The sequence below is a fragment of the Anguilla anguilla genome, chromosome 16 (genome assembly GCF_013347855.1).
Source record: "Anguilla anguilla isolate fAngAng1 chromosome 16, fAngAng1.pri, whole genome shotgun sequence".
Classification (NCBI taxonomy): domain Eukaryota; kingdom Metazoa; phylum Chordata; class Actinopteri; order Anguilliformes; family Anguillidae; genus Anguilla; species Anguilla anguilla.
In genome coordinates this window covers 3,407,631-3,434,603 of record NC_049216.1, presented here as the reverse complement: position 1 = coordinate 3,434,603, position 26,973 = coordinate 3,407,631, and the positions used below count along the sequence as shown (strand labels likewise).

General features: G+C 41.1%; 1 protein-coding gene across 1 annotated transcript; it reads left to right on the top strand.

Annotated features, from left to right (window-relative positions):
* Nucleotides 1–182: 182 nt before the first annotated feature.
* On the top strand, nt 183–25,594 carry LOC118215123 (NACHT, LRR and PYD domains-containing protein 3-like). Its single transcript, XM_035395571.1, has 11 exons — nt 183–287; nt 631–741; nt 1,610–1,679; nt 1,854–2,193; nt 3,175–5,035; nt 10,246–10,419; nt 11,203–11,376; nt 23,587–23,760; nt 24,591–24,752; nt 24,859–24,905; nt 25,005–25,594. The coding sequence occupies exons 1-11, from the start codon at nt 241–243 to the stop codon at nt 25,592–25,594; spliced, it is 3,750 nt and encodes a 1,249-aa protein (XP_035251462.1). The 5' UTR covers nt 183–240.
* Nucleotides 25,595–26,973: the final 1,379 nt, after the last annotated feature.

Sequence of the window (26,973 nt, the reverse complement as noted above, 5' to 3'; positions counted from 1 at the left end):
ATGTTCAGATGTGTTGTAAAGCTGCAGTAAAACGATGAGTTTAATGGAAAGCTAAGTCTAGATGTGCTGTGAGTTAAAGCTGCGGTCAGAGGATGAGTTTAACATGTGCTGTGATTTAGAGCTGCAGTTAAAGCATGAATGTAACTGGAAGTTGTGTCTCCTTGTTTTGTTTACAGGGTCCAGGTACAAAGAGCAGAGTCACCTGTACCCAGCTGTCTGTCTGTGAAGAGTAATGAATCAATGCATAGTCCAATCTACTTCAAAGGAAGGTCAACCGATGATCACAGGTAATTAGACATGATCGTATTGGCACTACTGTTGAATTAATGTTCAAACTTGCTGACAACTTTATCGTGTAGGTGGGTGTATTATGTAACATTCAGATGTGCTGTGAGTCAGACCTGCAGTAAGAGGATGAGTTTAACTGGAAGCTCTTTCTCCATGTGCTGTGAGTTAGAGCTGCAGTAAGAGGATGAGTTTAACTAGATGCTGTGTCTCAATGTGCTGTGAGTTAGAGCTGCAGTAAGAGGATGAGTTTAACTGGAAGCCCTGTCTCCATGTGCTGTCAGTTTTAGCTGGAATAACAGGATGAGTATAACTGGATGTTGTGTCTTCATGTTTTGTTCACAGAATCCAGGTAGGAAGAGCAGAGTCACCTGTACCCAGCTGTCTGTCTATGAAGAGTAATGAATCAATGTATAGTCCGGTCTACTTCAAAGCAAGTTTTACCGGTGATCACAGGTAATTAAACATGATCATATTGACACTACTGTTGAATTAACGTTCAATCTGCTGATAACTGTTATGTGTAGGTGGGTGTTTTATGTTGTAGGAGCTAGTGCAGTATAGCTAAAACATGCTCTTTCTTCCTTGTTTTTGTTAAAAGTCTAGCGGCAGAGTTCTGAATTAGTTGTAGTCTTCCAATTGATTTTTGGAACACCAGTAAAAAGAGCATTACAATAGTCCAACCTATGTGAAATAAATGCATGGACTAACTTCTCAGAATCTTGTCTTGATAATAATGGCCGTACCTTGGCAATGTTTCTTAGATGGTAGAAAGCAGTCTTTGTCATCTTGTTGGTGTGAGGTTTAAAACTTAGATCAGAGTCTAGAATTACACCCATGCTTGTTACTTCTGTTATAACCTGGGGAGCCAAATTTCCTAACCTATTAAAGAGCGCATCCCTTTTGGCTTTGGGGCCAACTAAAAGTATTTCTGTCTTGTCTTCGTTTAATTTTAAGAAATTATTGCTCATCCATTGATTCACTGCAGACAGACAGGTAGGCAGGGAGAATAATGCATTCGGATCATTTGGCTCAACTGCAATGTATAATTGTGTGTCATCAGCATAGCTGTGGAAATTAACATTGTGCTGCCTGATGACATGACCTAAAGGTCATATATAATGAAAAAAATTTAATTAATGTTGACACTACTTGTTTATTATACGTTAATGTCATTGACACCATTCAGGTGTAAGTGGGTGTATTATATCACATTCAACTTGTCAGTGAGGAGTATTTTGTGATATTCAGGTGTGATGTGAGTTAAAGCTGCAATAAGAGGATGAATTTACCTGGAAGCTCTTTCTCCATGTTTTGTTCACAGTATCCAGCAGTCACTGGATTCCTGCTCTTTGGATGAGAAGAGTTCAGTGAAATTATCTTCCCCTAAACAGGTGAGAGATCAGCTTTTTTCATTGTTATTTGTTTTTAGATCAGTAAATTTAATTTGATTATATGTAATGTGTATGTAATATGCAATGCACAGATACTGTTTCTGTTAAGTGCCTAATTTGGCACATAACCTTAATCACACTGATACTGCACACATCTCTATGTGTTTATTTTAGTGTCTTCTGCACACTCTGATGAAGCTGAAGAAGGATGACAAGTTAAAGCTGTTTCAGAGCCATCTGAGTCAGGATTGCCCAGAATGCTTTAAGAGTCTGTCTGAAGATCCTTCTGTGCTGGTTAAGTTTATGCAGATGAAGGAATTGTTCAAAAGTCATCAAATTGATGATTATCCAGAATGCACTGAGAGAGAGCAGGAGGATCCTGAGGCCCTGTACATAGTTGAGAAGATGCTGGAGACCTGTGGCAGTGAGAGGTCTCTGAAGATCACACCCCACATCTTGAGAAACATGAAGCAGAAGGATCTTGCCGACTCACTGGAGAGAGATGAGCAGCACAGTGAGAGTTTTCTCTCATTGCTAATGTGTGTCCATTCAACAGCTGAAATTAGTTGTAGCATCCACATTTTCATAATAGTGTTTTACACTGACAATATTAAATACAGAAAATGTCACAACCAATGCGCACACAAAGGCATTTAAATTAAACTATAGCATCAAGCAGTGATTATGGGGGCAAGCAAATGTAGGCAGATTTGAGTTAGCATCCAGGGCTAAAGAGCACTCAGGATAAAAAATATTAAATTGTAAAATTACCATGTGACCTTTGAAGACAGTATTTACCACAAAGACAAATCCACAACATAAACCCAAGAGGAAAAAATAATGTAAAACGACAATTGAGCTTAAAGTAATAATCTCAAAGATTTCTATTTAAATAAATGTCAGTTAAATCACTATCTGTTGCCGAATGAGGTAACACAATTGTGACTGAGCCTTTGGCCCACTGATGAAAGCTCTTGCATTTTCAGTATTACCAAGTATTATGAACTGGGTGTCAGTGACGACATTCCCGTAGGCTTGGCCCAGGTGCCAACTGACTGACGTCACACAGGCGACACTGTTTGGATCTCTGGGAAGTGAGGTCCAAAAACACACCTGCAATTTACCGCTTATTGCCATAGATGCCGCCAATGACAACGAAACAGAGATCTTCGATATTGTTACTTTAAGTTTATTCCTTCATTGTTATTGTGCAAATGCAAGAATTTGTAGTTTTTTTGCTGTTGTTGCATTTAATATGGATTATAATTCAGAGGTATGCAATACTGTGTGAGAAGTGTGTTACACACTGTGACAGAGGTGTGCATCACTGTGTGAGGTGTGTAACATACTGATAGAGGTATGTAACACTTTGATACATGTAAAATATTGAGAGAACTGAGTGCATTAACACTTTTATTGACTTTCTTCTTTGTAATTGAATGGGAAATGTTTGCCATATTGTAAAGATAATTCGTTTTTATATTTCCCTTTTCAGATGAATCCATAAAACGAGCCCAGCAGACACTGAAAACTCATCTGAAGAGGAAGTTTGAATGCATATTTGAAGGTTCAGTAAAGCAGGGCCACCCAACCCTCCTGAATGAGATCTATACAGAGCTCTACATCACAGAGGGGGGAAGTGGGGGGGTCAATAATGAGCACGAGGTCAGACAGATTGAGACAGCATCCAAGAGACAAACCACGCAGGAGACTGCAATACTCTGCAATGACATATTTAAGCCTTTACCTGGACAAAAGAAAACCATCAGAACTGTGCTTACGAAGGGCATAGCTGGCATTGGGAAAACTGTCTCTGTTCAGAAGTTCATTCTGGACTGGGCAGAAGGAAAAGCCAATCAGGACATTGATTTCATCTTCACTCTCCCTTTCCGAGATCTGAATTTGAAGAAGGAAAGACCATTCAGTCTGATGCAACTTCTGCAACACTACTTTCCACTACTGAAAGAGATCAAAAGCATTGAAGGTGATGAAGTCAAGGTTGTGTTTATCTTTGATGGTCTGGATGAGTGTCGACTTCCTCTAGATTTCCAAAGCAATGAGAACTGCTGTGATATAACAAAGCCATCATCAGTGGATGTGCTGCTGACCAACCTCATTGAGGGTAATCTGCTTCCCTCTGCTCTCCTCTGGATTACCTCCCGACCAGCAACAGCCAATCAGATCCCTCCTGAGTGTGTCCACCGAGTGACAGAGATACGAGGGTTCAGTGACCGACAGAAGGAGAAGTACTTCAGGAAGAGAATAAGAGATCAGGACCAGGCCAGCAGAATTATCAAACACATAAAGACATCCAGGAGTCTCTACATCATGTGTCACATACCAGTCTTCTGCTGGATTTCTGCTACTGTTCTGGAGACAATGTTGGGTAACGTAGAGAGTAGAGATCTGCCCAAAACACTGACTGAAATGTACACACACTTCCTGCACATTCAGACTAATATGAAGAATCAGAAGTATCATGGCGCCAATGAGATGGATTCAAAGAAGATGTCAGCATCAGATACAGAAATCATCCTGAAACTGGGGCAGCTGGCTTTTCTACAGCTGGAAAAGGGCAATCTAATATTCTATGAACAGGACCTGAGAGAGAGTGGCATTGATGTCAGTGAAGCTTCAGTGTACTCTGGGGTGTGCACAAATATCTTTAAACAGGAGTGTGGATTGGATCAGGAGAAGGTCTACTGCTTTGTGCATCTGAGCATTCAGGAGTATCTGGCTGCCTTGTTTGTGTTTAATTCATGTGTAAATGAGAACAGAAATGTACTCAGAGCAGAAGAATCAAAACCTCACAGTGACAGAGTGCAGCTGTCTGAGTTACACATGAGTGCAGTGGATCAGGCCTTAGAGAATAAGAATGGACACCTGGACCTTTTCCTCCGATTCCTTCTTGGCCTCTCTCTGGACTCTATTCAGACACTCTTAGGGGGACTACTGACACAGACAGGAAGCAGATCTGATGGAGGAAGACACAAAACAAGGCCCAGTTTTACTTTATTTCTCAGTCTATGGTCAGAGAGCAGATCATTGAGCATTGACATAACAGTCCAATACATTCAGAAGAGGATCAGGGAGGAATCTTCAGCCGATAGGATCATCAATCTGTTCCACTGTCTCAATGAACTTAATGACAACTCTCTTGTAGAGGAAATCATGAGTACCCAGGGATCAGGTAAACTTTCTGATACAGAGCTGGAACCACACCAATGTTCAGCTCTGGCCTTTGTGTTACTAATGTCAGAGGAGATCCTGGATGAGTTTGACTTGAAGACCTACAACACATCAGCAGCAGGTCATCAGAGACTGGTACCTGTAGTCAGGAGCTGCAGGAAGGCCATGTGAGTATTACACCATTAATAATGTAGATGACTGATTGATGATTTTCACCCTTTATATTCCTGGTCAGAGGTATGATAATATTGTCAGACAAGTGGAAATTTGGTGTAAAAAGAAATCATTGCTTAATCTAGCTAGTGCCCTCATTTCAGTGTTTTCATCAAAATTATGAGTAAATAGTTCAGTCTCTCCATGGTAATACTACATGACACTACAACTCCCATGACCACTGTGTGGATAGTGTGTGCTCATCCCATTGGCCATGCACTTCACCCTCTCACTCTCGCTTCTCCTCAGTGGGAGAAGGTGAATAAGGCTGAAATCAAACATCCAAACACAGCACCGCATCCAAAAGTGTGCATACCTTTTCTCATTGCGGCTTCAAAGAAATCGCTTAGTGACACTCTACGAGGGGAGAGCGTAGATTCAGATTCTCTAGTTCTGATCTGAAAACACGACAATGACGATGATTGCAGATTACAGACAGTTCTCTGACTGAAAGATGGATGTCCATGATTTCAAATTGGCGTCAGTTTATTTAGCGCTTCGAAAAAGAAAAGAAGTAGGTTTGTCACAGTGTTCGGTTTAACTGTGGCATACTGTGCTTAAGCCAGGAGAGTTGTAGTTATTGCCACAGCACCAAGACTGGTGCTATATTGCAATTAAAAAAAAAGTAAGACAAGGTGCATCAGCAGAGCATCAACGTTGATGTTATTTAATGAGCATTACCACATTGTATTCGCATAATGCTCAATGCCATCTGGTATAGCCAGTTTTCCTCAGCTAACTGTAGGCGAGTAATACATAAATTTTATTTGCAGTGCAAAGCTGTGGATGTTTTATCAACATTATGTAAAATTGTGGTTACATGTACTCTTTGTTCTCTACATTGACACTTGGAGAATATTCACAGCAAAGATCACACACATATTCAGTTTACTCCGGTTGGATAGCTGTAATGACTTTGCTGAAATAAAATGTTATGCCCAAACAAATGCATGCAGTTACATTGTCTAATTATGTATATTTATTTTAATCAACAATGTTTGATCAACAAAGGCTATGAGTTGTTGAATAAAACTAATTCATGTTTTATATGAATCTTTCATGTCTGTATTGCTGCTTTATGACAGTGATGTTCACACTGCAGCTGGATATTGCTGTATTCACACGTCAAGCAGTGTTCACTCATGTAAAAGGGCCATGCACTCTCAAAACTGATGTGTTGTCACAAACACTCTGATAATGTTACAAATAATGTTATAGTCATGTGATTTACTGGAAGCAGGGCATTAAATGTGGCAAAAGTTTGTTAGGGCTGAAATGTGACTAAAATACTTGGTTTTTCTCATCGAATAAAATAAATATGATTTTAGTCATTTTTGTCTTGACTAAAATGAATGGAAAAGGCATGAATAAAAATGACAAAAACTAAAAAGAAATGTAGCATAATCTCATGGATCAACCGTTGTCAAAACATACAACTCAAACTGACTGAAATAAAGAGAGGCTATTGGGATAGCAGGTATGCCATCCTGCCAAGTTACGGCTTGGTGGGGCGGCATGCCACACACATATATTGACTCTCAGCCCTTAAAAGCATTCATTTCTGTAACTTCTGACCCCATCAACAGACAGAATTCACAAACAACTTCTCACGACCGCAAAGTAAAGGCCCAAACTTAGGGGATTTAACTTTTTTTTTTCCTCCTCTTTCTTTTTCCTGCCCATTACATCATCACAAATACTCCAGGCCCACGAATAATACATATCCCCATTGGACATTTAACTACACCGGCCAATCAAAACATTACATACATACGCAAAATGGACATACATATTTTTGACCAGAAAAAACTTACGCCCGTTGCAGCTAGTTCGTTGGTGGCTCTGGTAACGCACTTGCCTATGGGACCCTGGGATCAAATCCCACATAAGGCTCAGGCACATCTCTAATACGTTACACAAGCTTATTTGCGAACTAATAATTGCCTATTACTTCAAAACTATTGCTTTTGCAACTGTATAATTAGTGTGTGTATTCCTGGATTTTATATTCCTGAAATCCATTCTTTCATTTCACATGCAAACTCCACATAGTATCCTTTCCTGACTATGGATGAGTATCGTTCTTCTAGGAGTAAGCACAAGACCGAATACAGACCATATCTAAATGTCTGAAGGGATGAAACATGTCCTAGCCGGTTAGAAAACTTTCACATTTCAACCTAATCTAGCTGGTCTATTATGACATATCTATGTGTTCGGCTAGATTTGGTTTCAATGTGAAAGTTTTCTAACCAGCTAGGATACAGCCAAGCCATATGGAAGTAAAACTTCAGCTGAATTAAGTTTAGCTAACCTAGTCCATAATGTCAAAACATGTCAACCTAGATTTCCACCCCTTTAGACGTCTAGATTCCATCTATATTCTGGTTTGCGCTTACTGGGCTACCTCCTTTAAAAGCACAAGCAACTGACGGCATTAAGAACATCATCTAATCGCAAAGCCGTTCATGGCCATTTAACTAAGTAGGTGTTTATAACTTCATTCGCTGATGCAATGTTGGCATTCCAATTATATCGGAATGTAAAATGTATGTAAAAATTGAAAACAGCTGACTGCTGGGGCATTTATACTGTTTGACTACTTTTTTTTTTTTTTTACTACACTACTGTAGCTACCGTTACCTGCAACGGCCATGTTACGAAATTAATGTTAGCTGCCCCTACTCCCTACACAAACAATCAGTACATCTGTCATGTCTACAACACCCCATTAAATCACTTCCATTTAAAAACATGACAAACACTTTCATGACTATCAGTAATCTATGTTAAAAAAGTACATTTGTGTAGAGCTCTTAATAACATTTGAGAGACTCATTAGACATTGTAAAATGTGGTTTAGTTGTGGGTGCTGTCTGTTTTATATATGATTCAATGAGCAGTCATCTCAGTCATGGATAGTATGCTGTCTTTGTACAATAGTCTCTGATCATGTCAGATTTAATCTGCCCATTCTGCAGAAAACAAATTTTTCAATTAAATAATTTGTGGTAATTTATTTGGTAATTTTCTGATATGCAAAGCTTGCTGGGAAATATGTCTGTATATGCTGTTGTCCAATGTCAATTGTCGTTTTTCTGGTCAAATTGTAAACTCATCTACATAGCCGAGGAAGAGAGCAAAGAGCAGTCCTAGCTACAAATACATTTATCAAAATGCCTTATAAACCTTATAAACACAGAAAGTGGATCTCAGAAGATAAAACATAAAACGGACCAAGCGAGAAGGGTAGACCCGCTCGGGAGCTGAGACTGAAGGAGATTGCTGATAAATTTGTAAATGAAGGCTCGTCGGATGCCTGTCAAATGAGTGCGGGAATTTGTGTTGGGTTTCTGAAGGTGCCAGCCTGTTATAGTTTGAATTGGGCTACTGCGCCGTTTGTCTCAGCAATAGTTTTTTTTTAATTTATACCACAAAGCGCATTTATAGAGCACAGTGTATTTCCCGCTGCATTTAGGCTCTTCTTATGTGTGTAAATAACGCAGAATCCAATGTTAACGCAACCTGTAAATCTGATATTAACCTGTTGTCCACAAGCACATAATTGTGCATGTGCATGAAATTAAACTGAAAAGATTCAATGATCTTGAATTTTTTTAATTTTATATATCGCCAAGCAATACCCACCTGTAAACTGTATGGCGAGCACTGTGCCTTAGAAAAAGCTCCCCCCCTCCCCACAAAAAAACAAAATCTCTGTCTGTTCCCCCAATCACAGCAGTCGAGACCTGGGGCTGGCTACAACTGGAATCTATGGAAAAATAAAAATAAATAAAAATACAAGTAATCGTTAAGACTGGCGCATCAACTAAGTCACCTATTAAACAGCTGCCTAGTTACAACCCTAAGTTTAGTCATTTACAGGGGGGGAAGGGAGGGATGGGGAGAGGTGCAGCCTGAAGAGGTGGGTCTTCAGTCGTCGTTTGAATTGGGTCACAGTCTCAGCTGTTCTGACCTCCACAGGGAGGTCATTCCACCATCGTGGGGCCAGAACAGACAGGAGACGTGTTCTGGAAGTGCAGGTGCGAAGAGGGGGAGGTGCTAGGCGTCCTGAGGTAGCAGAACGGAGGGATCTGGCTGGCATGTAGGGTTTGAATATCTATATCTGAATATCTGATATCTGAAGAAAAACACGTTTTCAGTGTACAAAAATGCACATCTTACCATGTGACATGGTAAGATGAAAAACACAGGGCCAAGTTACTTGAAATAATTTAAAAAACTTTGGGTAGCAGCATTGCTTTGGAATACGCCGTGTTTGTGAGAGCTAAGATAGCCAATATTGTTTCTTGTAACCTTTTTCGTACCAGTACTTTTAGTGGCAGGCCTTCATTTTGCAAGTGTTAATGACTTATAGACAGTGCTTTGTATGTGTGAGTAACTTGCCATTTTTGAATGTTGAAAACGTTTTCCTTTGGATATTAAGTTACAATATGACTGAAACTAACACCCCACCACCCACCAAATGCGAGATTATGTCAGTGTCGGATAAACAGGACCAATTTAACAGATATGTCGTGCAGAAATCAAGCTGCTGAAACATACATGGAAGTTCACACCATTACAGCAGTCACAAGCATAGCTTCAGGTTAAGAGACTTCAACTCCCACAAATCCTTGCGTTCTTTAGGCTGCTTTGATTGGACACGTCTGCAGTCTGCTTTTGTCACCAGTCATAACACCTGCTAGAGCGGTATTGAACGGTAACCTAACCAATATGTTTCTGTGAAAATCACAGCCAAAATGGTCTAATGTTAGTCAGCTGTCGTAAAAGATGTGGTGACACATCACTGGGATAAAAAGAAAACTGCTGAAAAGAGAATGACAAATGATACGAACAAAGAAGGAGAGAAAAAAGGAAGTGTTTTAATTAGAAGTGGAAGCTGGTTGATCACGCAAGTGTTGCGAATGACTGGGATTCAAAGCTGAAGTGCAAGTCATGTTCTGTGCTGACTGCCTGCTATATGCCCCCAAAAGTAAAAAAAAACAATTCCTTTGTTTAAGTGCAATGACTGTTGTGGACACAAAACCTGTGGCCTTCTGCTTCTGGTTGAACCTTTATTGGATAAAATATGATCACATGATTTATTTAAACTTTGATACATTGTTTGGAGTGAGTTGAATGTATAAACTCTTCTTTGTAGACTGAACAGCTGTGGCCTCACAGAGAAGTCCTGTGATATTGTGGCCACAGCTCTCCGGTCATCAAACTCACCCCTGAGAGATCTGGACCTCAGCTACAATAACCTGGGAGATTCAGGAGTGAAGCTGCTCTGTGCTGGACTGATGAGTCCAAATTGTCAATTACAGAGACTGAGGTGAGTTGTGCTGTGTAATGTGTGACTTTAAATAAGCAGAATTAGTGATCACGGTTTTGTAAGGATGTATTGCTTCCTGTTTCTAAAGTGAATCTACCTTTAGCTAAGCAAACTCACTGTCCACTCTGATATATGTTATCTTTTACATCTTTCCATTTTGTTGGTAGCTGTGCAAACTGCCTGACTGTCCACTCTGTAAGATGGCAGCTGCACTTCTGGGATGGGATGGGAGGGTTAAGCCCAGCGAAAAGATCACAGAAAATCGCCCTTAGTCCCACTTCAGAGTACTTACAGTATAAGAAAAGGGACCATTTGGATCAGTATTACATCTGTGCAACTGTCAGAGTTTAGTCCAGTAGGACATCTAATTCTCAGCTCCAAAGTGCTTCAGTTGGAGCGTGTAGCACAGACATCTTCCTCAGAGCATCATCAACCTTAAAATCATCAATTTCACTGAACACTTTCATTGTTACATTTAACATACTACATGTTTTTTATTGACCTAATATTACATTACATTACATTTAATTTATTTGGCAAATGCTTTTATCCAAAGAGACGTACAATAAGTGCATACTGAAGTTCATTGGAACAACTAAAAAAACACAGGTTCTATAAGGTACAATACTCCTTATGCAACATTTATCAATAGTCATGAGCATATTAAGTCTAGTTCACACGGTAAGCATAAGCTAGGTCAAAAGGTTATGGTAAGTCACACTAGGAGATATGTCAATGAGATACAGCAATGTAATTATACTATAATACATGAACTCTTTGCAGACTGAACAGCTGTGACCTCACAGCGAAGTCCTGTAATATTGTGGCCTCAGCTCTGCAGTCATCAAACTCACCCCTGAGAGATCTGGACCTCAGCTACAATAACCTGGGAGATTCAGGAGTGGAGCTGCTCTGTGCTGGACTGATAAGTCAAAACTGTAAACTACAGAGACTGGGGTGAGTTACATTACATTACATTACAGGTATTTGGCAGATGCTCTTATCCAGAGCGACGTACAACAAAGTGTATAACCAAAACCAGGAACAAGTGTGTTGAAAACCCTAGAGGGAAGTACAGTTCCAAGTGCAGGGAACAAGCTTGTAGTTTAACTTGGAGCCTGTAGGTTAATCTGATTAACACAACAAAAACAGCAACAAAGCAGTCTATGCAAATAGAACAAGCAATAGTTATTGCACTTGTGCCTACTCAACTAAGTCAACTAAGATAAACAGCTTATCTAGCTACAACCCTAAGATTACAATCAATTAGAGACTACAGGGAGGTAGGGAGGGATGGGGAGAGGTGCAGCCTGAAGAGGTGAGTCTTCAGTCGTCGTTTGAAGGTGGTCAGGGTCTCAGCTGTTCTGACTTCCACGGGAAGGTCATTCCACCATCGCGGAGCCAAAACAGACAGGAGACGTGACCGCAAGTGCAAAGAAGGGGAGGGGCCAGGTGTCCTGAGGTAGCAGAACGGAGGGGTCTGGCTGGCATGTAGGGTTTGAAGATCTTGTGGAGGTATGCTGGAGCTGATCCCATGACTGCCTGGTATGCTAGGACCAATGTTTTAAATTTGATGCGAGCCATAATGGGCAGCCAGTGGAGGGTAGTGAGCAGGGGGGTGACATGGGAGTGTCTGGGAAGGTTGAAGACCAGACGAGCTGCAGCATTCTGAATGAGTTGCAGGGGTCTGATGGCAGATGCCGGTAGGCCAGCCAGAAGAGAGTTGCAGTAGTCCAGACGGGATAGTACTATTGTTTGGACCAGGAGCTGGGTTGAGTAGGTGGTGAGAAAGGGGCGGATTCTCCGGATGTTGTGCAGGAAGAATCTGCACGCCCTACACCTACAACCTACACTAGCTATGTTTCTTGTAATAATAGGATGTGTTCTCTGAAAATTGATATATGTCTTTCTAAGCTGTATTTAATGATTTTAGTGCACAATTAATTTAGTGACTTTTGGGTTGAGCCCCACTCCAAGTCCCCAACCACAGAAGAAAACAGTCAGCTATGTATGTGTGGAACGGCAGCTGTGTGTGCATTGGTAGCTATTTGTGTGTGGATCAGAGTTTCAAAATAAAAAAAAATCATAAAGGAAACTCACAAATTTTAATCACTTACATCGCTCTTTTTTATTACTCTTTTAATATTTACATTTATTTATCATACAGTGTTTTACATTTCATGCTCTTATGTCACTGTGATTGAATTTGAACAGACAGATAGAGAGAAAGTATTTCCGGTCAAACAGCATGTTACTCAATCACTAATTACACTATGTGTACTATGAGGTTTGCCAGGTAAATTATATTGCCTGTTTCTCAAATATGATAATCTAAATCAGTGGTCTCAAACTCAATGCCATGGAGGGCCGTGTGTATGCTGTTTTTTATTCCAGCCTCAGATCTTGATTATATAATTAGTTCAATTATTTGCTGAATTAGGGATGCAGGTTTGCACATAATGGTAACCCGACGTATATGGTGACCTGCATTGTCTAAATAAAAACTTGCTTATATTCTATGCTTCAATGCAGTTAAAGGCATATGACTGAATGAGTAATTGGACTAAATTAAGGCAGCATTAATAGGTTGGAATGAAAACCTGCATACACAAGGCCCTCTATGGCAACGAGTTTGAGGCCACTGATCTAAAGACTAGATATCCGACAGTACCACTCATCCATCAATATTGTGATTCATGGACTTCTGCCCTAAAGAAGTAAATTAACCTGTAAAATTTGCTACTAAGATCTGAAACTAAGATCTATCCCTGGGGTCAACCTAATTAAATATCCCAGAGCATGTACAGAGGACCAAAAATGCCAGAATTAAAAATAAATAAATAATTTAATGAATGCATGAATACATAGATAAACATAAATGAAAGAAAAATGAAAAAATAAATAAATGTGCACCAAAATAAATCAATAGATAAAATCTGACATAAATGGGTATTTCTGCATTTGTTTATTTCTGTATTTAATTTATTGATTCATTAATTTATGTATATATTTCTGTCTTTATTTTTTGATTCTTTCATTTCTGCATTTATTTCTTAATTTATTTCTGTATATATTTCTTTCCGTAACACAGATTTATTTTTAGGTGGTTGCATCAGAGCTTGAGCGACATATTTCAAATGAAACACTCCTCTCTTTGTCTCCAACGAATGGCAGGAAAGTTCAATAAATATTTTGGGAGATATTGCCAAAAGTCTGTTTTGGCTAGATGCAAGTGATTTTTTTTTAACAGAAGTATTTTTAGGGTGCTGTATTGTGTATGTATTTCAAGGAATTCAAATGTATGTAGCTAATTGTAAACAGTTATTTAGTCAATAAACACTTATTTAGTGACTAGTTTATAGTTTTATAGTTAATAGTTTTGATATTGCATGTTAGCCTGCTGGGATTGCTAGCCAGTCAAAAGTGCAGACACACCCCAGACAGGTTAAACCTAATGCTGTGTTTCATATGCCACCACTGATAGAACGTACCAGTTGTAGCAGAGTGTTCTACTAATAAATATTATGCTGCCAATGACAGAATATAGTAGGCCAGTTGAATTATTTTTAATAGACTATGATGAAATCTGTTAAGCATCTACATACCCTACAATGCACATGATAGCATGAAAGGCACACACACATAGCTATACAATGCATAATAGGTAGCTCAAACAAAACAGTGCTCTGTATTTGTTTGCAGAAAATAATAAATAGAAAGAGAACCATTAATGGGTCGCCAGGGAGGTCTTTGGAATGCTGGGATGAAAACTGACAAGAGATAGCCAGAGATTTGAGACTGGCTAACATAGCTAAACATGCTAGCGCTGATTATTTACTCTTTTGTGTAGATGCTTTGATAGTCTGTTCCAGTTACTGTAGCTGCGTCTCAGAGGTTGATCCTGTAGTGTTCAGCAATTTGGAGGAAGTGGCTCATCACCTGAATGTTTCGCTACGCAATTAGTATTACACCCAATCAGTTAGACGCCCTTATCACATACTGCCTGTGGAAGCTGTGGAGAGTGTTTATTAGCTGGTTTGTCTTCCCGTGACATTGCAACTCATTTTGTGGTTGGTGGATTGCATAAGATAATTCTGAGATCTTAGGGAAACAGGTCTCCTATCGAGTAAAGTTTACCTAGATGTATGAATGCGTATTTACTGGATTTAGGCAGTGGAACTAACAATATGCCCAGTGAGTAACCCAGTAAAGGTGTTGCCCCAAAACTTTATTTATGAGACCAATGCAGTGATTGGTTCTTGCAGCGATGCAAGAACCATCCCTTCAATTCCATTTCCTTCATCTATTTTTATAAATCTTTTATAGATCTTTAGCTGTGTGTTAACATGCAATGTTGATGGAAGTTTGTCAGAGAACCAAATGTAAGAAAGTAAATGCACTGTCCATTGTGAAAGGTGACAGCTGCACTTCTGGGATAGGATGGGAGGGTTAAGCCCAGAGAAAAGATCATAGAAATGGTAGATGGGCTCCTAGCCACAATTCAGAGACCTTACAGTATAAGAAAAGGGGACATTTGGGTCAGAATTACATCTGTAGAACTGTCAGAGAACTGCAATTCAAATATTACATGTTTTGTGTATAGTATACCTAATATAATTATAGCATGATACATCATCTATTCTTTGCAGACTGAACAGCTTTGACCTCACAGATAAGTCCTGTGATATAGTGGCCTCTGTTCTCCAGTCATCAAACTCACCCCTGAGAGATCTGGACCTCAGCTACAATAACCTGGGAGATTCAGGAGTGAAGCTGCTCTGTGTTGGACTGATGAGTCCAAACTGCAAACTACAGAGACTGGGGTGAGTAGTGCTGTGTACTTTATGACCTTACATAAATATAGTAGAATTATTACACATTACTGGATGCGAAATGTCTGTTTGATAAGGTAAAACCACCTGCATAGTGAAATATTTCAGGTCTCTCTCACACTGCAGTCTTCATCCATCTCCATTATTCACTACCTGCTAACAACTCTAATGAGATCCATACCTTTACCCCACTCTCTTTCACACCCTGACTTTGTGATGAAGTTGAGAAGTTTTACTCATTTGTCACGCACTTGTATGTGCTGCAGAGTTGTGCTGTGCTAGCTGCTGCTTAGATTAGCAATGTTAAATAATTTAGTTTAGTCACTCTTCTGTGGTTCTTGATATTATACCATTGTAAGCAGGCCTGCTGTGTGGAGTAGTCTGATTCAGAGATCAATGTTCTGGCTCTAGCTGCTGTCATCTCAAGGATAACATAATTTACAGGAGAATTTATTAGATAAGTATTCTAACAACTTTTAAAGGGCACCAATGATTCTATTTTTGGGCATTTTATATTCTTGCAGGTCTACCAACCATGATGATAATGGTTTTTTTTTTGTTTTTTTGTTTTTTTAAAGAAAAGAAAAAAAAATCCAAAACATTAAAAAAAAAAAAAAACACATCCAGTGATTTTCTCTCCCCTTCAAGCTGAACAGGTTGTTATGGGTGGGGTTTGCACTATTTTGGCTGGACCGCAACGGCCTGTTCGGTCCAGCCATAGGTTTTAACCTGGTTTAGTTTTAGCTACCATTTAAACTGACTATGACGGGAAGAAATCTAAATGAAGAGGAATAACTAGTCATTTAAATTGAATCGAGAAACGCATGAAAGAAGCTCAACATAAGTCGTTTGGTACTACCCACATAAACACCTTTTCTTTTCTTTTGTGAGAAATACACGGCAAGTTAGCCAGCTAACCGAATCTAACAACAACATGTTATCGCTAACGTTCGCGTTTATCAAGATCACACATAATTAGATTTCAGGTAAAAGTATAGTGGGCAATTTACATAGGCTACAGACTTTTTGTCCGTTTATTCCATAAACGTTTATTTATCTGTTTTCCCGTTGTGACTTATTTATTTTTGTTGCTTGCTAGCAAACTCTGCTCTGACTGTTACTGGTGGGTGTGAAGCCAGGGATAGCCTACATAAAGTTAACATTAGTGTATAGGTCCCAAAGTAATGTTTAATTATTGTGAAATATTTCAAACTCGAATTTTGTGTTTTCTGAAGTGTTCATCTAATGCAGCGATACTCAAAGCCCGGCCTGTGGGCCACTTCCAGCCCACAACGCAATTTTGATTGGCCCCCCAATCAATAAAAAAAAATAGATAAAATTTTTAATTTTTAATAATTTATTTATTTATTTGAAATTGTAGACAGAATTTTGAAAAAATATTATCTTATCTTTAATTACATTATTATTACATTAATAATCATCCAATCATACAGGCAAGAATGCCCTCACTCAGCCGAACCGCAAGTCACTCACCTGCCGCCATTTCACGGAGTAGCAGCAATGAGCAACAGCAAACGCCGAAAGGTTGATGCCAAGAACCGGCACTTTAACCCCAAATGGACAGATGAGTTCGCTTTTATTTTACCATCTCACGCCAATCCTTTGCCGCTGTGTTTCATTTCTCAAAATACAGTGTCAGTTAACAAGGTCGTCAACATAAAGCGCCATTACAAAACTAAACATGCTAGCTTCCACAGAGGTGCGAGTGTTGGAGACCTGCTCCATAAAGTGAATGAATTTCGGGCTCATTTGGATTTATTCCTGTCCGATCTAAAGGGGAGAAAGTTACACTTTCCTACTCTGCGCGATGGCCCTGCAAATGCAACTTCACTGTCAGCAATGGGGGCATTGCTGAAAAGTCTGAAAGACAACTTCAAGACGCGTTTTGACCATTTCAAAATCCCAAGCGAAGCACTCCGATTCGTGTGCGACCCATTTAGCGTCGCTGCCACCGGGACATGCCCAGCCGAAGCAAAGGAGTCACTGCCACCGGGACATGCCCAGCCGAAGCAAAGGAGTCACTGCCACCGGGACATGCCCAGCCGAAGCAAAGGAGTCACTGCCACCGGGACATGCCCAGCCGAAGCAAAGGAGTCACTGCCACCGGGACATGCCCAGCCGAAGCAAAGGAGTCACTGCCACCGGGACATGCCCAGCCGAAGCAAAGGAGTCACTGCCACCGGGACATGCCCAGCCGAAGCAAAGGAGTAACTGCCACCGGGACATGCCCAGCCGAAGCAAAGGAGTCACTGCCACCGGGACATGCCCAGCCGAAGCAAAGGAGTAACTGCCACCGGGACATGCCCAGCCGAAGCAAAGGAGTCACTGCCACCGGGACATGCCCAGCCGAAGCAAAGGAGTCACTGCCACCGGGACATGCCCAGCCGAAGCAAAGGAGTCACTGCCACCGGGACATGCCCAGCCGAAGCAAAGGAGTCACTGCCACCGGGACATGCCCAGCCGAAGCAAAGGAGTCACTGCCACCGGGACATGCCCAGCCGAAGCAAAGGAGTCACTGCCACCGGGACATGCCCAGCCGAAGCAAAGGAGTAACTGCCACCGGGACATGCCCAGCCGAAGCAAAGGAGTCACTGCCACCGGGACATGCCCAGCCGAAGCAAAGGAGTAACTGCCACCGGGACATGCCCAGCCGAAGCAAAGGAGTCACTGCCACCGGGACATGCCCAGCCGAAGCAAAGGAGTCACTGCCACCGGGACATGCCCAGCCGAAGCAAAGGCTCTGCTGCCCGATACTGACGAGGGCACATTCCAGCTGGAAATGATTCAGCTGCAAACCAACGATCTCCTGAAAGCCAACTTCAATGAGGAAGAACTGTGTGCGTTTTGGACTCGTTCTGCACAGCAGTGTAACAACTGCTGCAGACTTGCCATTTACCTTTTGGCAATGTTTGGATCTACCTATATTTGTGGGTCAGGATTTTCAACGACAAATCGGATTAAGAATCTCAAGCGCAATAGACTCACAGACGCACGCCTCAACCAGTGCATGCATCTCGCTCTGACATCACATAAGCCAGTGTTCAGTAAGATGGCAATGGAGCGGAGATGACACCCCTCTCACTAGGTAATCTATTTTCAGGTAGATTTTATTTTTAATGTATTGTCCTTAGCCAGCTCTCAAACTTGATAGCTAAACAGAAAGAAAGCCAATAGCTACTTACGTGCACACGTTTCTTTTATGGAAACAGTTGTTTGTGTTGAATGTGCAAATTGCAAATTATACAGAATTATTCAATATACAGAAAAAGGTAGCAAATGCATTTTATTAAATGGGCCATGAACACAGAATGGAAATGAAAGGCCAAGCCAAAAATGAGTGTCATTGTAAAGCAAATGAAAGAGAGATGTGATCAAGCATCATTAATGTTACCACTTAATAGCTAAACAGACAGAAAGCTAGCTAAAAGCTACTTATGTACATGAGTTGTTTTATGGAAACAGTTGTTTGTGTTGAACGTGCAAATTGAAAATTATACAGAATTATTCAGTATACAGAAAAATGCATTTTATTAAATAAATGTGCCGTGGACAGAATAGAAATGAAAGGCCAAGCCATAAAATCATTGCACTTACCTTTTGAAATGTTTTGTGAAAATAAAGCAAATGAAAGAGAGACATGATCAAGTATCATGTGAACCCCTTAGAATTACCTGGATTTATAATGTAGAAAGCCACAATAATGAACTAATAACAGAAGATTGTACTTCTTGTCTTAACTGAATGCATAATTTAAACATTCACAGGCACGGTTGGAAAAAGTATGTGAACTCCTCAGCTAATGACTTCTCCAGAAGCTAATTGGAGTCACATGTTCCAATTAATAAGATGAGATTGGAGGTGTGGGTGGGTGGTGCCCTGCCCTAGAAAAAAGGCACACTGAGTTTAGTTACTGTCAGAGTTTGCTCTCCCCAAGAAATGTCTGTTCATGTGAACCATGCCCTGAACAAAACAAGACATTTTTCAGAGGACATTAGAAGAAAAATTGTAGATATTCTAGAAAAGGTTACAAAAACATTTCTAAAGACCTGGGTGTTCATCCATACACAATACGACAAGTTGTTTACAAATGGAGGAAATCCAGTGTTGTTGCTCCTCTCCCTAGGAGTAGGCATCCTGCAAAGATCACGACAAGAGTGCAGCGTGCAAAGCTGAAACAGGTCAAAAACAACCCTAGGGTAACAGTAAAGGACCTGAAATCTCTTGAACTTGCTTAAGTCATGAATAAATGAAATGAATAAATCAAATACAGAATGGTTGAAACAGAAGAAAATTGTTCTGTTTTGGAATGTCAGAGTCCAGACCTTAACCCAAATGAGATGTTATGGCATCACCTGAAGAGGGCTGTTTGTGCACGAAATCCAAGAAATATGAATCAACTGAAGCAGTTTTGTAAAGAGGAATGGATGGAGTGTAGCACAGTGGGTAAGGAACTAGACTTGTAACCGAAAGGTCGCAGGTTCGATTCCCGGGTAGGACACTGCTGTTGTACCCTTGAGCAAGGTAGTTAACCGAAATTGCTTCAGTATATATCCAGCTGTATAAATGGATACAATGTAAAATGCTATGTAAAAAAAGTTGTGTAAGTCGCTCTGGATAAGAGCATCTGCTAAATGCCAGTAATGTAATGGAATGGAATAGAATGGTCTAGAATTGCTCCTAACCATTGTGCAAGTCTGATCGGCAGCTATGGGAAACATTTGTTGGAGGTTATTGCTGCTAAAGAGGTCTGAACAGTTACTATCTACACAAAACAGCATGCATCTGTTTTTGTATTCTTTATTGGACACACTTGTCAATCCAGTAGCCAATGACAGGTTAATGTTAATTATAGTTAAAGCTGATTAGACGATTCAGCTCTGACCCCACGTCTGCTTCTCATTTTTAGGCGTTTTTATACAATAAAGAATTCATACCGTCTAACAACAGTGGTTTTGTTTTGTAAACAGCTGACTACCTGAACCGATCAATCAGAATGGGGTATTGTGCAATATTAATAATAGTAATAACTATTTCAATTCAATTTCATTTGTATAGTGTAGGGACGGAGTGTAGCACAGTGGGTAAGGAACTGGGCTTGTAACCGAAAGGTTGTAGGTTCGATTCCCGGGTAAGGACACTGTCGTTGTACCCTTGAGCAAGGTACTTAACCGGAATTGCTTCAGTATATATCCAGCTGTATAAATGGATACAATGTAAAAATGCTATGTAAAAGTTGTGTACGTCGCTCTGGATAAGAGTGTCTGCTAAATGCCTGTAATGTAATGTAATGTAGTGCTTTTTACAGAGAACTGTCACAATGACACTTTACAAATTAGCAAACAGAGCAAAAAGAGCACAGAGCAAATGCCAGACCTGAACACCCAAATAGCAAGTACATAACGTAAAAAACTCCCAGTGGGGGGGGAAGAACCCTCAAACGGTGGAACCCTGCTAGCAAGGAGGAGCCTGTCCTCTACTAGCCAGCTTGGTGTAAAGTAACAGTAGAATGGAATGTAGCAGAAATGCTGGAAGGGATCTACCACAGCAAATAAAATGGGTTAAGCAGGTTGTGGCTGAGGTGAAAGCTAATAGTAATAATAGAATACAGTTAAACTAATTCACAGATCATAGAACATTGGTTCCTGCTCCGATGATACAGAGACTGTACATGAAACAGGACCCATATGTGCTGGCTAACTGACTAACGTGACGTTATTCCTGGTAGTGTGTTGGTATAATGATAGCTGGCAACGATTAGCGACTAGCTGGGCTATCCTTTGAACCAATAGTATTTGGATGATGGTAAATTTACAAACTCTGACATAGCAAACAATTCACACCCAGTCATTGTGCTTCATTTTGAATACTTCCTGGAAAAAATCACAAAGTATAATGGGCTATGGCAGATTACTGTCCAGTCCTTCATATATTGGTACTAGCTATGTTGATTCATGGGTTAGCTAACATTAGGATAGGTTAGGTTGACTAGTAAACTAGCACCATTAGGTCAAAACCAAAGCTAAACGTACAACACCAGCAACAAGTGTCAACATGAGGGTCACATTGTTTGATGAAAATGGTAAACGAATATTGGCTGAGTGTTAATAGTTGTTATCAGATAATTGCGTTTTGCAGAAGTGTCATTATAAATGTTTTCTAAGAATGAACCAAGGTAGCAGTAAATGGCTCAGAGCAAGCTGCCATAGCCATGGTAACCATACCGACTCTAATAACCGACACATTTTATTCAGTGTTGTCGGGGAGGTCATTTCACCATCGTGGAGCCAGAACAGACAGGAGACGTGTTCGGGAAGCGCAGGTGCAAAGAGGGGGAGGTGCCAGGCGTCTTGAGGTAGCGGAACGGAGGGATCTGGCTGGCATGTAGGGTTTTAATATCTTGTGGAGGTATGCTGGGGCTGATCCCTTGACTGCCTGGTATGCTAGGACCAATGTTTTAAATTTGATGCGAGCTATAACAGGCAGCCAGTGGAGGGTAGTGAGAAGGGAAGTGATGTGGGAGTGTCTGGGGAGGTTGAAGACCAGATGAGCTGCAGCATTCTGAGTGAGTTGCAGGGGTCTGATGGCAGATGCCGGTAGTCCAGCCACAAGAGAGTTACAGTAGTCCAGGCGGGATAGTACCATTTCTTGGACCAGGAGCTGGGTTGAGTAAGTGGTGAGAAAGGGGCGGATTCTCCGGATGTCATACATGAAGAATCTGAATGCCCGGCTTACTGCTGCGATGTCCTTGCTTGGACACGCTTTTTCAGTTCAGCCCACAAATTTTCTATGGGATTCAGGTCAGGGCATTGTGATGACCACTCCAATACTTTCACTTTGTTGTCTTTAAGCCATTTTTTTTACAACCTTGGAGGTATGCTTAGAATCATTGTCCTGCTGGAAGACCCAGTTGTGACCATGTTTTCACTTTCTAGCTGATGTTGTGAGGTGTTGCTTCCCTTTTCCAGCAAAACACCCCCACAACATGATGCTGCCACCCCCATGCTTCACAGTTGGGATGGTGTTCTTCGGATTAAAAGCCTCACCCTTTTTTCTCCATACTTAGCGCTGATCATTATGGCCAAACAGTTCAATTTTTGTTTCATCTGACCAGAGAACACTCCTCCAAAAGGCTAGGTCTTTGTCCTAGTGATCACCTGCAAACTTAATTCTGGCTTTTTTATGCCAGTCTTGGAGTGGGGTCTTTTTCCTTGTTTGACTGCCTTTCGGCAGTAGGATTCTCATAATGGTGGATGTAGATACTTTGGTACCTGATGCCTCCAACTCCTTCACAAGTTCCTTTGTTGTTGTCTTGGGGTTCAGTTGAACCTTTCGGACGACAGTTTGTTCAGCCCTGGGAGTTAGTTTGTGCCTCCTCCCTGAACATTGCAGTGTCTGTGTGGGCCCAAGATTTTTATATTTGCATACAATTGTTTGTATAGATGGTAGTGGTACCTTCAGTTGCTTGGAAATTGCTCGTAAAAATGCCCTCTTGTGGAGGTCCACAATTTTTTTCTGAGGTCTCGGCTGAATTGCTTGGATTTTTCCCATGGTATCGAGGGCAAAAAGGCAGTAGCTCTAAAGGTAGGCCCTTAAATACAGCCACAGGTGCCAATTAACTCCTAATTAACTCATAATTATGACAATTGGCCAATCAGAAGCCTCTAAACAGTCATTACATCAATTTATGGAATCTTCCAGACTGTTTAAAGAGACAGTCAACTGAACTTAGTGTATGTAAACTTTTGACCCACTGGAATTCTGGTATAGTGAATTAAAGCTGAAATAAATCTCTAATCGATTATTTTAAAATTACCTCTGATGTGAACAAAGTAGATACCCTAATTGACCTTCCAAAAAAATGTGTGGTAACATGAAATGTGCGGAGTTGTGAAAAAACTGAATTTGAATATCTTTAGCCGAGATATATGTAAACTTTTGGCCGCAACTGTATGTTTGTAGAACTAAGAACCTGTCAGGTGCACCACAGTGATTATACTAACGCTGTGTTTGCAGATGAAATTAATATGTTTTCAAATCAGATGGTGTCCCATATCATAAGGTCATCATATGGAAAGGGTTTGGCAAAGAAATCCTTGCAGTAGGCTGCAAACCTCAATTTTCTTGTTATTTCTGTTGGTTAATACAGCCAAGTAATTGCCTAGGACTTTGGTGGATCAGTCATAATACTTTATAAACACACAGCCCCTTGCCTTTTTACATATATATCAACTGCCAAGATGCACAGTGATTCAAACAGCAGTGCATTTCTGTGTGTGTGTGCGTGTGTGTGTGTGTGTGTCTGGTCTCTCCACAGGCTGGGTTGGTGTAATCTCACAGAGGGCTGCTGTGATATTCTGGTCTCAGTCCTGCGTTCTCCTCACTCAGAGCTGAGAGATCTGGAGCTCAGAGACAACGAGCTGCAGGATTCAGGAGTGAGAGCGCTCTCTGCTGGACTGGAGGAGCCACACTGTAAACTGCAGAGAATGGGGTGAGTACAAACACAAGCCCCTTCAATAAATAAGGGCTACAATGTGACTAAATACAACACTGATGTCAATGTTTCTAATGTGAAAACAGACACTCCACAGAACTGAAATAGCATGTTCCTGTTCTTCCTCTTGGTAGAATAAGACCCATCCCATTTAAAAAATTTAAATATATCATCAATTGGACCAAACAATTTTTTTAGAAGTATCAACTCAAAAAAATGAAATAAACAGTTCTGTCATCCATATTCAGTGGTATTATTATTTTATATTGAGCTGTAGCAGGTGGATTACACACTGTGTTTGACACACACGGCCCTGTTAGTTTATATTAATGTGCAGTAAGGTGTGTAACACACTGTTATGTGTTCGACACACACAGCCCTGATAGTTTATATTAATGTGCTCTAAGGTGTGTAACACATTGCTATGTGTTTGACAAACACAGCCTTGTTAGTTTATATTAATGTATTGTAAGGTGTGTAACACTGCTATGTGTTTGACATACACAGCCCTGTTAGTTTATATTAATGTGCTGTAAGGTGTGTGACACAGCTATGTGTTTGACACACACAGCCCTGTTAGTTTATATTAATGTGCTGTAATGTGTAACACACTGCTATGCATCTGACACACACAGCCCTGTTAGTTTATATTAATGTGTGTAATGTGTGTAAGGTGTGCAACACACTGCTATGTGTTTGACACTCACAGCCCTGTTAGTTTATATTAATGTGTCTAAGGTGTGTAACATACTGCCATGTGTTTGACACACACAGCCCTGTTAGTTTATATTAATGTGTGTAAGGTGTGTGTGTCCTTCTCTCTGCAGGCTGTCAGGCTGTAGAGTCACACAGAGAGGCTGTGATTCTCTGGCTTCAGCTCTGTGTTCAAACCCCTCACACCTGAGAGAGCTGGACCTGAGATACAATCACCCAGGAGACTCAGGAGTGAGAGCGCTGTCTGCTACTAAACTAGACACACTCACACTTCTGTAAGTACAGAGAGTTTCCACACTGCACCTCACACACACACACACACACACACACACACACACACACACACACACACACGCTCACTCTGTTCTGCTGTTCCTACAGTGTGGACCATGGAGGAGAGAACAGGACCAAACCAGGACCCAGGAAATGTGAGTCTGTATCGACAACTGACAGCTCTTTATCTCTCACACATAATGAGGTGAATATTAATAATGATAATTAATCTCATTAATGTCTCTGCTGTGCAGACGGCTGTCAGCTCACACTGGATCCAAACACAGCAAACAGATACCTGTCTCTGTCTGAGGGGAACAGGAAGGCGACATACGCATGGGAGATAGAGGAGCAGCCATTTCCTGATCATCCGGAGAGATTTGCGTACGAGCCACAGGTTTTGTGCAGAGAGAGTGTGTGTGAGCGCTGTTACTGGGAGGCTGAGTTGAGTGAGTGGGGAAAAGTTTCGGTAGCAGTGACATACAAAGGAATCAGCAGGAAAGGACGGGATTCTGACTGTATGTTTGGATGGAATAAAAACTCCTGGAGTCTTGAGTGCAATAAACGCAGTTACTCTGTCTGGCACAATAAAAACCAAACACTCATATCTGCCCCCCCCTCCCCCTACCGCAGAGCAGGAGTGGGTGATGATGGTGCTGGTAAAGGTGTGTGTCTGTACAGGTTAGGGGTGTATTTGGACTGTCCGGCCGGCACTCTGTCCTTCTACAGCATCTCTGACTCTGACACACTGACCCTCCTGCACAGATTCCGCACACATTTCACATCCCTCTGTGCTGGATTCAGAGTGTGTGGATCTTCAGTGTCCCTCTGCCATGTGGAGTAGAGACACACACACACACACACACACACACACACACACACAAACACCTACACACACACACACACTGTCGATAAGGCCTTGATCGGCACTTTAGTTCCTTAATTTCCTTTTAGAAAAAAATGGCTCTGCCGCAATAGCACTTTGGTGCAAGGTGTTGTTTTTTATTTACAGTGCTCAAATTTACAAAAACCAATTCCCCAAAAAGAGTGCAAAAAGTGTATAAACAAAGAAAAGGGCAATTTACCATCAAACAAAAAAAAATAACAGAAATAAAAACAATATTCCAATTTTACCTTTAGGCAATCTTTCATCTCTAGAGCTACCTTCTCAAGTCACCTTCACCAACCACCTCCTCCTGAGGACTGACGCTCCCTTTTTAAAACAGATACCCCACCCTATTGGTCCCTACCATGACTGAGGGTGGCACATTAATGAACAATCCATTCCCCAATGACTATAAGTGCCTACACAAAGTCACTGGGCAACTATATATATATATATATCGCATCAAATTTAAAACGTTGGTCCTAGCATACCAGGCAGTCAAGGGATCAGCCCCAGCATACCTCCACAAGATATTCAAACCCTACATGCCAGCCAGATCCCCCCGTTCTGCTACCTCAGGTCACCTGGCACCTCCCCTTCTTCGCACCTGCACTTCCAGAACACGTCTCCTGTCTGTTCTGGCCCCACGATGGTGGAATGACCTCCCCGTGGAGGTCAGAACAGCTGAGACACTGACCCATTTCAAACGACGACTGAAGACTCACCTCTTCAGGCTGCACCTCTCCCCATCCCTCCCTACCTCCCTGTAAATGACTGTAAGCTTAGGGTTGTAACTAGGCAGCTGTTTCGTAGGTGACTTAGGTGCATTAACTGTCTTAACTACTGCTTGTATTTTTTCCGCTGCATTGTTGCCGTTCTCGTTGTGTTAGTGTTAATCAGTTTAACCTTCAGGGCCCAAGTTGAACTATGCGGTTGTTCCCTGCACTTGGACCGGTACTTCTCTCTAGGGTTTTTCGTCATACTTGTTCCTGGTTATGGTTATACACTTTGTTGTATGTCGCTCTGGATAAGAGCGTCTGCCAAATGCCTGTAATGTAATGTAATGTAATATAACCCCCGCTGATTTAAAAAGTAAGCTTAAGTCTGTTACAATCAGCAGTTAAAATCATTTATCGCTTCTCCACTAAAGGTGCGGTGGTTTGTTCCAACGCCCACCATGTTTCCAAACATGGCAGAAAAAGCGATATAAAATATCCCAGAGCCACATGCTCGGTTTGGTCCTGCTCGCCACCCGTAATGCGGAAGTTCCCGGAGTACAAACAAACATAGCACGCTACCAGACATGAAACAGATAAGTAAATAAAGTTGATAGGTAA

Excerpts from the sequence above, each read along its gene's own strand:
- LOC118215123 (XM_035395571.1), top strand. The coding sequence starts at position 241 with ATGCATAGTCCAATCTACTTCAAAGGAAGGTCAACCGATGATCACAG. Across the intron at positions 288-630 it reads AGGTCAACCGATGATCACAG|AATCCAGGTAGGAAGAGCAG; the intron begins GTAATTAGACAT and ends TTTTGTTCACAG. Across the intron at positions 742-1,609 it reads AGTTTTACCGGTGATCACAG|TATCCAGCAGTCACTGGATT; the intron begins GTAATTAAACAT and ends TTTTGTTCACAG.